We start from the raw sequence: 15,588 nt of genomic DNA, 5'->3' as shown, positions 1-15,588 counted from the left end.
TGACAAAGTCTCCTGGTTAAAATTTGCCCCATTTCAGAGAAACGTGTGTGCCAAAATTGCAGTAACATGTTTGACTGGCTGGTGTAAAAAAAAAACCTAAAGGGCATTTTTCTTGATTTCAGTGTTTGCGTAGTTACTGCACTTAGCCTTTGTAGGGCAGTATAATTGCATGCAGTATTGTATTAATATTTACATTCTTATAATGCTTGCGTTGCAAAGCCTTTCAACAGTAATTATTTTATTCATATTTTTGTATACATTCAATTTTACATTGTGAGACTAAAAATGAAACAAAACTTTTAAACCTATATACTTTTGGTTATTACTAAGAAATTATTAACTATAAATAATATTTGTTGTAAAACAAGTATTTAATGAATCAAGTTAGTTACGTGGGAAAAACACCATGAAGTGCATTGAGATGAAGCCTGATCACTTCAAAGCTTCTGCGCTGTGAAGGCGAAGGGGGGCACCGGAAGTGAACGTCACATACACAGGAATGGCCCAAAATAAGCCGCACCGGAGCAGAATGATAAACAATTCTTAGGAGAAAATGCATTTTTACTTTATGTTTGTGTTGAAGGGATGAGTTATTTTTTCAGAGGTCGTTTCAAGACATTACAGAGGTGGGTTTGTCGCGTCCGTGTTTGAGCGCGTGCGATACACAGCTTGCGCGCGGGTTCACGTTATAAATTTCTGCTAATTTCTGATTTAAAAGCCACTGTCAGTTCGAGCAATATGTCGTTCTGTACTATTTGTTGTTTTAGAATATTTATTTTGGTGTAATTGTGTGTTGTAGCGCATTGCTATTCTTTATTCAGTTTATTCAACACCAGTGAGATACACTTGTAGTCACACTGCTATTCTTTTATGACGTTTAGCTAAGCATTGTAGTTTGACTTGGGTATTTTGTCATTAAGCAGAATATCACTTTACTGTGTTTATAAGATGCCCACATATAAATAAGGACGATTCTTCATATACACACGCTTATGGCTTATTGCATGTATTGTCACTTAAAGTGGGCTGTGTCAGGTCTGACTGCTTTTCCTTTAAATTACAGCAGTGCACGTCTGCACGTGGACACACAGACTGCTTCAGATACTCTATTTACATTAGACACCAAGTGATGACTTAACACAGTAAAATTAACAATATCAAAAATGTCCTCAAAAACTCAAATTCTTATTATCAATATGAACTTTTGGTAATCACAATATAATAGTAAATTTTCCAGAAAATCAAAATTCAACAAATATGTTTAATAACTTTCAAATCTAGGAATCATGCCCTTGAGAAAAAGAACCATGGTTACTCTAGTTAAACCATGGTTAATACAAAATAACCATGGTTTGGCTACAACAAAACATGGATAAACCACTTTTGCTGTTGTAAAACAGATTTTGCTACAGAAACCGATACAATGAAACATGATTACTTTGAGTAAGGGTGGTTGGAGACCCCATATCTGTAAATATACAAGTTCACAGCATTATACTTTCGTAGATGTATACACATTTACAATGTCTCCTTCGGGAAAATCAACCACAGATACTGATTCGCTATTTTATAAAGGTACAATGCATGTCATGATACAGGATTGGATCTCATAAATTGAAAAGGCAAATGCACAATTATATGCTTGTTTGCAGTGTGCAATGCAAATTCTGCATGGCATAATTCAAAACTACCCATGTTGTTTTCCAAGCAACATATACATTTAAAATATTTTTCATTATATTATATACAGAATTTTCACTGCATTGCATTGCGTTTTTGGGTTAACGGAAAAGTCTGTAAAATTAATGGACAATGTCCTGGCAGAAAATTTCCTGTAAATATTTGCAGAAATGTAGTACATTTTGCAGAATACAGTAGACATGTTGTGTACTTCCAGGGTCCATGCCGGTTAGGCAGCTTCTGTTGAGATGAATGTAAAGCTCTTTTTAAGTATTACAGACTTACTTGATATATATGTTCTGGATGTTATATAATGACATGACTGTTCACTGATTTTGGTGCGTGTGTCCTCTTGTCTTGTTTGAATGAAAACTCAGCCGTCAGATGTAAATATGACCATCTTCCTTCTTGAGTTGAAACTTCCTTTGTAGAAAGTTGTTTCTGACAGGACAGGAATGTCTGCAAATGGCAAATGCTGCAGACAGAAATCTTGTTACTGCATTTCCGTAAGCGCTTTAAATTTGGCACAGTGGTGCTGGTTTTGAACACAATTTAAGCGCTTATAATGCAAGAAATTCTCCCAAAAAATTCAGTTGTGAATGAATTCAAAAATTAAATAAATTATTTCAGACTTTAATTTCATTCCGGGAGCTATGCCTGTGTGTAATAAAAGTGCGTTCTCATATAAATTTCAACTGTTGCATAAAACTTTTAAAAAAGTCAAGAAAGACTGCAGCAACAGTAAAAGTGTGTGTCAAGTGAAGTTGGATAGACTTCAAACATATGATCTGCACCTTATAGCACACCTGACCTGTTACATTAATATTTTACATCACAAGATATAAGTCTGTATATGATATGGAGATATTGTCTATAACTTTTTGTTTATGCATATTTTTATACTTACTGTCCGTCTTTGCACAAGTGATTTTGTCGCACAGGAAATCAATTTATGGTGCTTTCTCACGGGGCATAAGCGTCAACGCTTCCCATTCCCTTTTAATGGGTGACGTCATGAATTGTGGATCCGTCAGTGCCATTGCTCGCGGCAGAAGTTGAACATTTCTCTCTTTCGACAGTCAATCAGATTGCCTTATGCAAATAACCTAGGCAGAGCCAGCCAATTACGTTTATGGAAGACCAAAGCATGTGCTGCGGCCACTGTGGTTGGCTGTTGGCCATAAGCGCTAACGCTTACGGTGAATGCACCGTTAGACTATAGTTTCCTTCTGTCAGGCATTAGTGACTTTAAACTTGCCCACATTTTCCAACTGTCTACACACAATAAAGTTAACTTTGCCTACTTTTTTGTAGTATTCATTGTAGGATACAAAATCTTTAATGACAGACTGTACAGGGCGACTGTTTATAATCACTTTTTGTGGTATTGTTTACCAGCTGTATCTATGTTGTCTTTACCAGCAGTTAGGAAAACAAGTGATTGTGAGAACCCATCATTTCATGCAGATCTGAAAATGCTGATTCATCTCTAAGCAACTATCACCTAGGCAATACTACCATGACAACGGAGTGAAAGCGAGTGATGGTTAAAATTGTGTAACATTGTTTGAGGCTTTATGTTTCAAAATGCAGTCAACACTGCAGTATTTTATTTAAACAATAGGTCGTGCCCAAACCAGGGTTCACATAGTCATGGAAAAAATAAACATATTTTGACAGAAAACGTGTAAAATTATAAAAGACATGTCTTTTTTATACTAATAATTTAAATGCATAAATCCAAAAGATTGTAACCTGACCCACAAATGAAAGTCCCAGAGGTATCATTGCGATTTCATCAAAAAGTGTGGTAACCCGAATAATTTAAATAAAATCAGGTTGTAATAAACAAAAAATATTGATGGGCAGTATTGATTTAGTTTCCTGACATCCATCAATTGAACAGCATTTTCTCACGTGGTGTGATATAACTTAGGAGTTTGTTTAGCAACAAGGGGGTGTGGCGGTGGACGGTGGACAGTGCTCGGGGTGGAGACTGAAGGCGGCGACTGTCTCACGGTGACGTAGCAATTTCCCGGAAGTACAAACGAACCGTTTTAACTCACAGCTACTTCAAGCAGGCTGTGTGAATTTGACTCTTAAATGACTGTTTTAATACTTATATGGTACTTCCATAGCCCCTAGACCTCAGTTATCATAAAAAAGCCCCAAAATTTCAGTTTTTACCATATGTGACCTTTAATAAGAATGTCACTGTTGATTGACTATTGAAACACCATGTGATCTGTTTTCTCACGTTATGTCCTCTCAGCATCATTTTGGCGTGTTCAACTGTCGCTGCACTTTATTTACAATCTGTTTACCCACCTTTCTTCTTGCTGACATTACTTGTGGAATTGTTGCTACGGGGACCTAATTGACTCGCCTGTCAGAGATTTAGATTGATGCTGATGTCACATGCACAGCCTGTCAGTCATTAATGTGGCGAGATCTAGGCTGTGTCCGAAAGCTTAGCCAGCTGACTTATTGCCTTGCTGCCTCATGAGGCAATGACTTCGAAGGCAGCTACAAGAAACACATCACATAGAATTGTGAGACAAGACGATGAAGGTATCTCAAACTTTTTCCATGTTAAATGTTATAATTGGGTCCCCAGTGCTTCTATCAACCTAGACAATGTGATAAAGATCAACCCAGTAACTTAATTTAAGTAAGCCATTTTCTGCAAGCATCTGAAAAATTAGGTCGTTCAGATTTTGCCTGTTTTGTGAGGTAGGTAGCAATGCGAATTACAACAATACCGCCCCCTTTATCTGCACTATCCAACCACAGCACTGCCATTTAGTGCAGAGAAAAAGTGAGAGAGAAAAGAAGGACTTGACAGCACAATTGAGTTTCAATTACAACAAACCACCATCATTGTGATCAGTGTTTGCATTTCATCTGCTCATTTGCATTTTAAATGACCAAAAACGGCACACTTTTGCTCAGGCCTACAAATTTGCGATTTTAACATGCTATAATAAATTATCTGTGGGGTATTTCGAGCTAAAACTTCACATACACACTCTGATTAATTTTAAATCTTAAAAATATCTCATAATATGACCCCTTTAAAAAAAAGCTTTTTTGAGGCTTGATATTATTTCACACTATTGAGCATGACCTGCTTAATTTAAATATTTCAAGTTATTTGTCTTGATTCCACATTAATGTTTGGGGACACACCTAACAACTTTCTGAAACATTTTAAGATTGGACTTGCATAAATGATTTCTTCTGTGATTGTAAATAACTTGAACCAACTAGAAAAGAGGCATGATCAGTCCTTATGATCAAATGACATTCATCTGTCCTTTATTCAGTCTAAATATTTGATTGTGCGCTTCTTAAAACTTTGACCTTACTTTGAGAATAAAAAACACATTGAAGCAAAAAAATAGAATTTCTTGCTGTAATTTGGTACAACTTGAACATTTCCCCAGACAGTTGATCAATTGACAGAGAGGCTCTTGTGCCCTGCAGCTACTTTCTTGGGCTTCATCATTTGTTTGTGAAATCATAGTGTGAAACACATTTTAATTAAATAGAAATGTAATGCTTTAAAGGATCTCAAATAAATAAAGACAAAGTGTGTATTGTAAGAATTTTCTAAAACCGCTTGTTACGTATGTGCATGTCACATAGCATCATAGGTTTATGTGTGTTTCACACTGGAATGTGCAAAGGGGTGTGTTTGCGGTGAGTTGGCAGAGCCTTTGCAGTCGATGCCCATTGTTTTTCACACCGGCTGCACGATGACGGCACTGCCGCTTGCCCGCTTCAGCTCTGCTCTTGCTGCGAGCTGCTTCTGTTTGTGAAGTTTCTAACCTGTTAGGTGCCAAAGGTACAGGACTATCTATTTATTTGACCCATGAAATGGGGGGGGGGGTCTAGGGCTGTTCTGATACCTTTAAGAACAGTCAATAGTTTTGCAAACTTCAAACGTTTCTGTTTTCAAAAGAGTGTTGAGAGAAACAGATGCTGCCATCGTCAAGTTAATTATTTGCAATATGTGATCTTAGTCCAGTAGAGCAGTGTTCATCACACAGTGACTCATGATTCATCTTACAGATCAAGAGATAAGAAATGTCAAAAACAGACTGGAGAAAGGAAATTAAGAAAGGAGAGAAAAAGATACAGGAGGGAGGAGTGTCTTTTAAAAGCGAAAAACTTTGTAAAATTTTTTTGGAAGTTATGCGAATATTTGTCATTTTGTGAAAAGATTAGAGCAGCAGGGAAACTTTATGGCTTGTTTCTCTTAAATGGATAGAGTACAAAGAGCACCTGATGTTGTCATTTCCCATATTAAGTTTTACTTGAGGGTTACATCAGACTTTTGAACGATGTTTCAGTCTCTCCAATAGGGGGTAGTAGTGATAAGGAATTTTAGTACTATGGAAAATCATAGCACAGTAACTCCATAATCATATCTCCATAAACAGTAGGGTTGCAAAAGGGTAGTAAATTTGTAATTTTCTAAAACTTAGGAACTTTGGAAATATTCCAAGTTGGAAACTTTATGGAAATGTATGGGAATTTACGAAAATGTATATACATTTTATTACAAATGTAAATATAAACATTTTGTTTGGTCATACGCAGACATGCAACTGAATGTATACATAAAAATACATATTAGATATTGATTTAATTGTAAGAACTTTTTAATTGATTCTTTCAATGAGCAACCTGAAAGCATGTTGAATGTAATAAACAAGCTACATATTATTGATTGTAAAATGAAACCATTCCCCTTAAAAAAACTTTTTTGAAACCTGTAATGCTTTTTTTAGGACTCTTTGGAAAGTTTAAAAGAAAAGCAGTTAAAAAAAGAATTATTTTCTATCAATATGTTTTTGCCATCACACATTCTTTTAAAATTATTAATTAACTCACAAAAGTATTATATGTACTTAGCTTTGCATCACAGGAACACATTATATTTTAAAGTATATTCATCAAATAGAAAACTATTATTGCAGTTTTTCATTATTATTATTATTATTATTATTACATTATAAAAGTAGAGGTTTGATGAGCATAAAAAAGTCTTAAACATAAAAAATAGTAATGTGTCCAAACCTTTTTACCAGTACTGTACTTCTGTATGTTAACAAAAACTGGCAAGCAAACGTATGTAAAAATGTAAGATTATCATAAACAACAACAAAACCCATCAAGGGGCAAAGCCAAATCATGTAATGTACAAATGTGGCCGTACGAAATAATACAAATTAACCACCTCATAAAACGCGTACGAATTTCCATGAGAGAGTTTTGGACCGCTTAGTTCTGGTATTAATTTTTAGGAACAAGTACTGGAGGAATTACCCAAGTACTAAAGCTGCAGCATTCACACAATGATGTGCGATACAGACGGCAATTTGTCCCAATTATAAGCTTTTGTTCCTATAATACACATTTGCAACTTGCTTCATACTGTCGCCATATTCTGTCAAACATATTTGTATATTTATTTTGATAATATCATAATCCCCTGCACAATAAAATGTACACAATAGGCAGAATAAAAAAATGAAAGGGGACATATTATAAAAATCTGACTTTTTCCATGTTTGAGTGCCTTAATTGGGTCCCCAGTGTTTCTATAAACCTAGAAATCGTGAATAAAGAACAACCCAGTTACTTTGTTTTGGTAAACCATTGTCTGCAGGCATGTGAAAAAATAAGTCATTTAGATTTTGACTTCCTATGTGATGAAGAAAGGGGATCTTATTATAATAATACCGCCCCCTAATCTGCACTATTCAACAACGGCAGAACCATTTAGTGCAGATAGGGAGAGAGACAATAATTGACAGCACAATTGAGTTTCAATTTTCAACAAACCACCATTATGGCGATCAGTGTTTGCATTTCACCAGCTCATTTGCATTTAAAAGGGACACCCTAAAACGACAAATTTTTTGGTCACACCTATAAAGTGGCAATTTTAAAAAGATATAAAAAATGATCTATGGGGTATATTGAGCTAAACACTCTGGGGACACTGAAAAACACTCTGGGGACACTGAAGACTTATTTTACATCTTTATAAAATGTCCCCTTTAGGTAACAGCTGATGCTGCTAACTTTTCTTTGTCCAAGTTTGTAAAGTGTGGTTATCTCTAGCAGATTATTGATTCTCATGACCTGATTATCTGTGTCTATTTGTGTTATGGTTTCTCAGGGTGTTGTCTTGCTAAATGGAGTCTGAGCAGTTGTTTAACAGAGGCTACGGCAGGAACAGCTACAATAGCATCACCAGTGCCAGCAGTGACGAAGAGCTCCTTGATGGTGCTGGAGTCATCATGGACTTCCACACCACAGAGGACGACAACCTGCTCGACGGGGACGCGTCCCCAGGTAGGCTATTCTTGACGTAATTCAAGATTAAGAATTAGGTGAGATTTTCCTCATTTACAGTAGTTATTATTGACTTGAAGTAAAAGATGGATATGACGACATTATCAATTTTGGATTTTTGCATTTACTTACTGATTGCCAGACCTCAGCTTTCAGCTAAATTTGTCCATTTACTTCCATGCATTTATTTTATTTTTCTTCTTTAGTTGAGTTTGGTTGACTTGTCCTTGTTTGTGATTTGTAATGTTTTTACCTGCTTTCTCTTTAACCTTATGGGAAGTACCTGCTTATGAGTTTGTAGTTATATCGTAATTGGCATAACTGTCACGTGATGTGCGCTTAAATGGATTTTGTCAAAAAAAAATGTTTTGTTTTCTGTATAACTTTCTGACAAATATATATTTTTTAATATTACAATTTATTAGTTTCATGATTCTTTGATTTTTTTTATATAACTTTGTTTGACAAAAATGCAATATAATATATAATTAAATATAATAAAGGTGTGTAAAGACCTTACATCAGGGGTGCCCAATCCTGCTCCTGGCGATTGACTGTCCTGCAAAGTTCAGCACCAACCCTAAATAAAATACACATAAAGCAGCTAATCAAGGTCTTTAGGATCACTTGAAAATTGAAGGCAGGTGTGTTTGATGAGAGTTGGACCTGAACTGTCGATCACCAGGAGCAGGATTTGGCACCCCTGCCTTGCATAATAAACTGTTATGTTTTTATCACTTTAGAATGAGCAGTTTTTTCTAGATACACAGAGAGTCCCCTTACATGGAAGTTGCCATTATGCAGCTCAATATTTCTACATTAGCCCTAAACAGACAAACTGCTCTACAGGCCGCATTTTGTTACTTTGTTGTCTCTCAGACGACATGTTTGTCCTGTGATGGCTACCGTAGCTTCTCTAGGTGTTTCGTAAGGCTGGGTACACAGCAAAAGTTTTTTTTACATCTTATAAGATTTAAAAAATGTGAGACCACAAACATGAGGATAAAAAATCCTAGATTTAACCATTTGGCTCCAATAGTGTGTGGTGTGCCATTATGTGTCAAAGACAGCACACCACACACAAACAGATTTTTAACCTGAGTCTCGACTGTGAACACAGGAAATCCCACAAAATCCCGCAAAACTTCAGAATAAACATGGCCGATGATATACAGGAAGACATTTAGTGATTGGAATAATTTTTACAAGACACGTTGTTAAACATTCGTGCTGTTGCCACAAATCAACAAGCTGATCCTCCAGGTCGCATATGCAGGCTGCATACGTCATGAAATTCAAGTAACTGAGCATTACATTCGCAAGTCATAAGTATATTACAACAATATACGATAAACTAGGAATAATAGTCAATTTTATAACTGTTAATATTCTGAAATAAGACAGTCTTGAGGACGTATATGCAGCCTGGAAATGCGACTTACGGATTGAGAAGCGGCCTTTGTGCTGCGCCATGACTGCTTCCGTCTTCTATCATCTCGCTTTCTGATTGGATATGGTTTCGTTTCACGTGATAATCTCAATAGCGTGCTCTTGTTTGTCTTTGGGATTCCCCACACACATCAGGATTTCTGATCGTAAATATTCAACATGTTGAATATTTACGATTCACGATCGGCCAGCGCAGACGTTCTTCCGAGCAGGTTCGGACACTCTTAACACACCTCACACAAAGGGACAATCTGATCAAATAATCTGTAGAACCATCGTGATACTCGGGACATAGCTTGGACTGTTGGAAGGGGGGAAATCGGCCCGATTATCTTTTGGTGTGTACCCAGCCTAAGGGAGGGGTGAGCTGTGGACTGAACAATTAGTTGCAAATCGCAATATCACTGCTAGATGCTGCTAAAATCAACACAGCACCTATAAGAAAATTGTGTTGCGCTTCATGCAGAATCAACTGAAAAATCCAGCTACTTGAAGCCAGCATGTTTCAACCAAAAATTAAAGGTGTTTTGTTAAAAAAAAGTGTTGTACTTAATAACAGCTTGTTGACACAGGAAACAGATGCTACATAAGCCATAGTTGTTACATTGTATGTTTTACAAGTCTGTGTATTTAAAACGTGGGGCTGCACAGTGGCAGCTCAGTACTTTTGCCTCTAGGGCTGTCACGATTATAAAATTTGGCTGATGGTTAATTGTTAAATAAATTGTGGCAATTATGCCGATTAATTGCCTGTTTACTGCTTTGATGTTTAATTCTCATACATTTTTTGTTTATGAAATAATTTTCACAGATTGTTGTGATTATTTAAATTAAATCTTTTGCAAGGTTTATCTGGCAGTAAAAATGTATACACATAACACATTTTTAAAAGTTATCTGATAATGTCTCGTTTATACAGGCACTGCAACTCCCCCTTGTGTTTTTTAGAGAGATATGCAATCATTGTGGTGATCTGAAATCATCACGATGAAGTCAAACAATTGCAATGAGATGATTATTTAATCATTGTGACAGCCCTAGTTGTCTCACAGCAAAAAGGTCCCTGGTTCAAGCCCCAGCTATAGGTCAGGTGGCCTTTCTGTGTGGAGTTTGCATGTTTTCCCTCTGTCAGCGTGGGTTTACTCTGGGCACTCTAGTTTCCTCCTACACGCCAAAAACATGCAGGTTATGTGAATGGGACATGTAAAATGGCCTTTTCCCCAACGTGAGTATCGATTAACTTGTACATAGATTAACCAGATATGCCATGAATAGATACTGGAATGGCATTATGAATAAACAAACAATTTATAACAGACATTTTAAGAGCTGTTACCTCATTTGTGTTTAGAATTAATTATTAACTTTATCTACTGTCATTGTCCAGAAAGGAGCCACAAAGATTCTCAAAATGTCATTTTGTGTTTTACAGAACAAATACCGGCAAACTTTAGAACAACAGTAATGACAGATTTTTTGTGAATCTAATAATACAAAAATTTTATTTGAAACAGACAGCATAAGCCTGTTGTTTTCTGTCCTTGGCCTACACAGCGTTTGCAAATGGGTTTCTAACTGTAGAACACAAAGCTCCTTGTATTAATATCTTTTTTAGAGTAGGGTGGGTGAAAAATGCATTACAATTTTTTTAGCAACAATGAGTTGATTTATAATGTAACTTACTAATTTCACTGGATGTTGTGCAGTATTTGGAGGTCATGAAAAAAGTCCTGTGTTGTCTTGCCGCTCATTAGTAAGTTTATTATTCATTAGCATCTCAGTGCAAGCGTAGCGGGTGGCCTTACAAACCTTCACTGGATCACACACACACAAGTAGAGTCTTTGTAGCTGTGTAATGGGAGGTATCACCTTTCATTGTCATTCAACAATCTCTGCCCTATCAAATTCTTTGACTCTCTCCAGCCGCTCTCAACCTGGAAAGTTACCTGTCCGACACAAGCCTACGCTGACATCACAATGGAAAGGCTGATAAAGGAAACCAGAAAGTAGTCATAAATGAGTTGCTTGACTCACGAGACTAGAATGATGGATAACCAGAGTAAGGTTCATGTCATTGAAAGGTACTGTATGGCATAACCGGCTAGTCAGACCAGAAGGTTTGTAAATTCAGTTTGTGTGAATGAAATGACGTGGCTTATATGAGGCAACATATAGGAACCAGTTTGTCAGACCTGCCATTTAAAGGGAAGACCTTAGGAAATTTGTATTATTGACTTACCCCAGTTGTTGGTGTGTTTCACAGCTTGGTGGTTTCTGTTTTTAAACTTCTGGAAGAGGAGGGTCTCTAGGGCTGCCTTCTCACAAGTGTACTCTTTAAATACTCTGTGTTTCCAATGAGATGTGTGCATGGGAGCAATGATGTCACTTGAACCTGAAAACTTCAAACAAAACATCAGATTAAGCTATGAAAGCTGTTTTGATTTTCAACATAGTCATAAACCACAACAGAGGCAATGGCTAACCTCATCGCATGGTCCAGAACAGTTACTTGGCAACTGGAGGATTATTGACAAGGTAAATGGCAGGAGATAATGTGATCTGGTGTGTATGCGTGCAGTGCTGTAGTTATGTTTATGTACGCTACTCGATCTGGAAGCAATCCATGAGATTATTTTGATGCGGTCTACTTTATAGTTCACTTCTGATATAGAGTGGCAGATGTTTGTGTGTGTGCGCGATAACAAGATAGTAATAATAGACTTGTCACCTGGTGAGCACAGCCAATGTGAAACGTTTGCGGCTCTCTCACTTTGTCAATGTACTTGCTGGGTTAAAATAGTTTAATTTAATTTAAATATATATATTAGAAACGTGCTCTTTTCTGACATGTAAGGACGTTTAAGACATACTAAATGAGTTTTCGCGTTTAAAGGCATTAAGAGAAGAGAGATTTCAGCAGTTACTTAACAGAGCGTTCGTGAGTCTGCGTCGTCTTGTACGCGGTGACGTCACGGGATGCCGCATTGACGTGCTGGAGAGACGCACGCGCTCATATGCGCAAACGCAGCTACGCTGTTTATGGCTAATAACGCTGATGTGAGAGTTGATCTGTGAATCGTTCATTGGTATGGAGGAGGACTCCGCCGACCCCTATTTACCGTACGACGGCGGAGGGGACACGATTCCCCTGCATGAAATAAGAAAGAAAGGTACGTGGCCAATTTTGAATTTTGGAGTATTTACCTCTCACTCAAATTATATCCGCGGCAGGTTAAATAATCGAGCCAAGTGTCGTCCAGTTAATAATCTGAGACGATGACGAGGGTTTCATCTAAAGTGCCTAGGAAAATATAACGTGTTTTATTGCTGTGCTGTATTGTGTTTGTCATGAACGTGTTGCAATGCGAGCATAGGAGAGTTTGTGAAGAAACAATGGGTGTGAACAAAACAGCAAAGATGTGTATTATGGTATGTATGAACGTGTGTATGAACGAAATGAGTGCTATGTATTTATTTATCGATGCGTTGCATTTTGTGTGTTTGTTAAAGTGTATGTATGTATGTATGTATGTAATGTTGATGGATGTCAGCATTCTTTATAGCAGCATTTAGTTGTGTGTATGTATGTATTTACTGTACATGTGCATGCGTAAGTTACATGCATACGTGTGTGAGCAGTCAGGTACTAGTCAAGAACGTTTTGTTGACACTTACATGAGATTACTTAAATAAGAGGAAGGAATCTATCTTAATTTTTAATAAAAAAAATAAACTTACCTTCATGTCGTCGTAAACAAACAAAAAATTAAATGAGGATCTGTGCCGTCAAGCTATAAAACTGATAAAACACACAATTAAAGTTTCATAATTCAATGTATTTTATGTATTAATTTAATGTACTAAGGGGTAGTTTCCCAGACAGGGATTAGCTGAAGCAAAGACTAGACCTTAGTTTAATTAGGAAATATTACTAGTTTTATCAAACATGTCTTACTAAAAACATTACTTGTGTGCATTTTGAGGCAAAAAAAGGGCAATCATGTATGTAAAGATATGTGAGTGCAAGTTGTTTTCAGTTTGAACAGCTTTTACATTTATTTTAGTCTAGGACTAGTCTAATCCCTGTCTGGTAAACCGCCCCTCAATGTATATGTTATGGTTGAAGTCCGATCAAATCTGTAAATGAAAACAAGTTTGTGTGAGTGTAAATGTATTGCAAAGAAAATGTGTTTTATACTAAATTAAAAGAGTCTGAGAGGTCCTCACTAATTATGGGGCGGTTTCCCGGACAGGGATTAGACCAGCCCTAGACTAAAAAATGTTTAAGAGCTGTCCAAACTGAAAACAACTTGCACTTACATCTTAAAATACACCAGTACCCTTTGGTTTCCCTCAAAATGCCCACATGTAATGTTTTTAGTAGGGCATGCTTGTTAAAACTGGTTATATTTCCTAATTAAACTAAGGCCTAGTCCTGGCTTAAGCTAATCCCTGTCTGGGAAACCACCCCATAGTCTCTAAAAGGTCTGCTAGTGTTGAATTTTTTTGGCCATTTATTAATGCCTTGATTCTTTTTAATCGCTGTGTAATTTATTGATGCGGGAAAAACTGAAACGTTTCTTTAAATGTTTTGCCCTTAAAGTGCTGTTTATTAGATCTTTGTGCTGGTGAAGAAGGAATCAGTAAGCTATGAACTATCACACGTTGTGTGCACTAAGCATCTGGGTAGGGTTGCACCAGTCGTTCGTAAGTCCTTACTTAAACTGGGACGTAAAGTCCAAACTAGAGGCTTAGTAACTACTAGCTAGTTTATAACTAACTCTTTACTTAATTCGGTTGCACCACTTGTTCTTAAGGCAGAAAGTAGCTAGTAGGTCGTAAGCTTTCCATAAAGTAATGCGTTGTCGCATAGAATGACGTTTATTTTTCTTAACCCAATCACAAGCCTTATAATGGGCAAACAGGAAATAGTCTGAACAGTACGTAATTTCAAACTCATTCTTGTCTCGCATAAACTGAAAGTTTAAAAAAGACGTTAAAGCATATGTTATCGAACTCAAAACATTACACTTTTAATTGAAAATATATATCCCACACATGAAAGAGAAAATAAACAGGAAGACATTTTAAATCTTATTTTAATTGATGGATACACAGAAAATTAAACAGTTCTTGAAAACTCGTTGACGAATTTGCGACTCTTCATAATTAATAAGAGCTCATCGATGTTATATAATCTGGATGACATCTTATTCCAAACGTTATTCATGGACAGGGGCTTCCGTAAATATTTAGTTACAACGTATTGTTACGTTTAAACTAAGTTTAATGGTGCAACGCAAAAACTTTTTAGTAGTGCATAAGTTGTAACTTAGTGCCCATTTACGTCGTAACTAAGCTACGTTGTAACTTACGCACAGCTGGTGCAACCGGCCCCAGATGCCCATCAGCCCCTAGAGCCATAGAGGTTTTCTGCTTGAGTGCTGCTGCTCAGAGTGAGACTTTACATTAAAACCCACATAACAGGCGACATGACTCAGCAGCACAACTAATATGCTTTACTTCAGAGCAATCATAATCTCTTTGTCTCTCTACCTCTTACAAATACACGCAAAACAGTTTTTTTACTAATCTGTCATACAAACAGGATTCACTAAACTCCTTTATGTAAGTGAATTTCATTGTTTGAAGTACATATGAATATCGTTGTGAGTTTTATATATTTTACTTTTTTTATTTAACATTCTACATTTGTTTTGAACTCTTTTAAGGGGTGATGTTCATGTTGATGACTGCTCGACTCCGATCGTGTAGCTTTCTGAGTGCACTTGAATCTCTAAAATCTAGGCCTAACATTATGGGTTTCAGGTCATTGCATAATTTCTCTCATTTCCCTTTTTCAGACAGTTACAGAATCATTCAGTGTATTTACACTGTACTCTGTCTCTGTTGTGACAATATATTAAGGGCTCAGATGTTTTCTTATAAATGCACATTTTTTTTATCAGACTCTTTATGAATTCTGCCAACAAACAAGTATTTCTGAATGGCCTAATTTTTGTATCTACTTTTTGCCTTTTACCTTCATTAGTTCTCTTGTAATCACCTCTCAAACATGGGTAGGTTTAT

At 36.6% G+C, this 15,588-nt stretch overlaps 1 protein-coding gene and 1 long non-coding RNA gene across 8 annotated transcripts in view; one reads left to right on the top strand and one right to left on the bottom strand.

The window, feature by feature from the left end:
- Positions 1-467: 467 nt before the first annotated feature.
- clcn3 (chloride channel 3) overlaps positions 468-15,588 on the top strand; it is a 53,369-nt gene continuing 38,248 nt past the window's right edge. For 3 of the 6 annotated variants that reach the window (XM_055195158.2, XM_055195138.2, XM_055195167.2), the window contains exons 1-2: positions 468-626; positions 7,874-8,049. In XM_055195158.2, coding sequence (XP_055051133.1) covers positions 7,890-8,049 — 160 coding nt within the window. In that variant the 5' untranslated portion in view covers positions 468-626; positions 7,874-7,889. Of the gene's footprint in view, positions 627-7,873; positions 8,050-11,885; positions 12,034-12,476; positions 12,669-15,588 lie in introns of those variants that run through there. The other 3 variants (XM_055195176.2, XM_055195148.2, XM_055195185.2) reach the window with 3 other exon arrangements.
- LOC129436899 (uncharacterized) lies at positions 10,648-12,472 on the bottom strand. Of its 2 annotated transcripts, XR_012365850.1 has the most exons (4): positions 11,982-12,472; positions 11,738-11,897; positions 11,182-11,484; positions 10,648-10,662 (listed from the first exon to the last, which is right to left on the bottom strand). It is a non-coding gene; the product is annotated as an uncharacterized lncRNA (long non-coding RNA). The 2 variants fall into 2 exon arrangements; XR_008641986.2 differs by lacking the exon at positions 10,648-10,662 and having other exon boundaries at positions 10,959-11,484; positions 11,982-12,468.

The sequence above is a fragment of the Misgurnus anguillicaudatus genome, chromosome 23 (assembly GCF_027580225.2).
Source record: "Misgurnus anguillicaudatus chromosome 23, ASM2758022v2, whole genome shotgun sequence".
In the NCBI taxonomy this organism is placed as follows: domain Eukaryota; kingdom Metazoa; phylum Chordata; class Actinopteri; order Cypriniformes; family Cobitidae; genus Misgurnus; species Misgurnus anguillicaudatus.
The sequence above is the reverse complement of the archived record's forward strand: the minus strand, read 5'-3'. Positions and strand labels throughout refer to the sequence as shown.